Raw genomic sequence first — 1979 nt, 5'->3', positions numbered from 1 at the left:
AAAAAAAAAAAAAAAAAAAAATATTTCTAGTGGTATAATATTATAAAGATGATAATAAAATACTGTTTTATTCTTATAATTTGGTTATTCATGTTTATATGTTATTAAAGTATATAAATTATTTTTATGAAAAATATCATTAATATATTTATGCCAATGTTGTATATTATAATAAATAATTGGATAAATAAAATAAAAAATATATAAATAAAAGAATATAAAGGTATACATATTATTTATTATTTATTTAATAAGTGTCCACTTTCTTCTCATTATTATATTATATTATATATATATATTTTATATATATATATATTTTTTTTTTCATAAAAATATAGGGTTTAAAAATAATAATATATAATATAAAAAAAATATCATTGGGGAGGGGGGGAAATGTGAAAAAAAATTTACTTATCCACATTTTTTATGGGTATGAAAAGTTTTAATATAGAGCATATTTAATTTAATGTTTAATATTTATTTTTTAGTCACAATTTTACTAAGTAATTAAGAATAATATTAAAAACATTATAAAATGTTATTGATGTTATTTATTATATATAATATAATTCTTTTTATTATAATATGAATTTAATATTTATCAATATATTTTTAGATGATTACAAAATAAGGAAAAAGGGAGAATAATAAATATAAATATAAATATATATATAAATATAAATATAAATATAAATATATATATATATATATATATATATATTTTTATAGAGAGATTTTTTTAAAATAATATATATAAATATTATTATGAGAATATTAATATATTAGTATAGTTTTACTTTTTATTATATAATGCTATTAAAATATATTTTTATATTACTTTACTTTTTTTGTGTTGGAAAAATAAAAGGAAATTTGGATATTTATAAGAGGGATTCATTAAAAAAAAAAATTAAGTTCCAAAATATTATATAATTTTTAAATTAAGGAAAAATTTATTTTATATGTATATATATATATATGTGCATATATTTTATTTTTTATAATAATAAAGGGAAAAATAGAAAAATGGATATTTTGTTATTTATAAATTAATTAGTGTATTTTATGATTTTTTTTTTTTGTATATTATATATATATATATATATATATATATATATTTCTTGTTTTTGTAAATGTTTTTTCGTTTTTTTTATTATGTATATATATAAATTTTTTTTCTATAACATTTAGAATTTAAATAATATTATAGGTTTTAAAAAAAAATTCTCAATTATCCATTATTTTATTTTATTTCTCCATAAAAATTTCTTTTTAAGTAAATATATTGTTGTAAAAATTATAGATTATATATATATATATATATATATATATTTATGTAGATATTGTATTTTTCTATATTTTTTTATTAGGAATATAGATATTTGGATAAGTGTGACCTAATCTATGTAATATAATTATATATATTAATTTTTTAAAATGTAAACCTATATTTATAAATATATATAATGATACAAATTAATGTGTATTTTGATTTTTACTATTTATCAAAAGAATAAATAAATAAATATATATATATATATATATATATATATATATTATATATTTATTTTTTATAAAAAAACTAATTCGATATGATGTTATTATTTGTATGTTTATAAATTCTCTGGGGAAAGGTGTTATATCGTATATTTTTGAAATGTACAATACATAATTTAATTAACCCTAATTTTGTACATATTCCTTTTCTCATTATATATATATATATATATATATATATATATATATATATTATTTATATATATATATATTTTTTTTTTTGTGTATAATGCTAAATATGATAGAAAAAAAAAAAAACCTATTTTTAAGATCTATATTAATTAAATTTATTATTATATCTTTTTTGGGAATATTATATCTGTTTTTTTACGTAAAAATACATATATATATTAAATTTTTTATATTTTTTTGTACATATATGGTTATACATGTAAATTACCACCTTTTTAATAATATATACA

At 12.4% G+C, this 1979-nt stretch overlaps 1 protein-coding gene across 1 annotated transcript in view; it reads left to right on the top strand.

Moving 5' to 3' along the window:
* Nucleotides 1-1786: 1786 nt before the first annotated feature.
* Nucleotides 1787-1979, top strand: part of PRSY57_0100500 (serine/threonine protein kinase, FIKK family) — a gene marked incomplete at both ends in the record, with an annotated part of 2251 nt that continues 2058 nt past the window's right edge. The window contains one exon of the mRNA XM_020114347.1: nucleotides 1787-1888. Coding sequence (XP_019970917.1) covers nucleotides 1787-1888 — 102 coding nt within the window.

The sequence above is a fragment of the Plasmodium reichenowi genome, chromosome 1, assembly GCF_001601855.1.
Source record: "Plasmodium reichenowi strain SY57 chromosome 1, whole genome shotgun sequence".
In the NCBI taxonomy this organism is placed as follows: domain Eukaryota; phylum Apicomplexa; class Aconoidasida; order Haemosporida; family Plasmodiidae; genus Plasmodium; species Plasmodium reichenowi.
The sequence above is the reverse complement of the archived record's forward strand: the minus strand, read 5'-3'. Positions and strand labels throughout refer to the sequence as shown.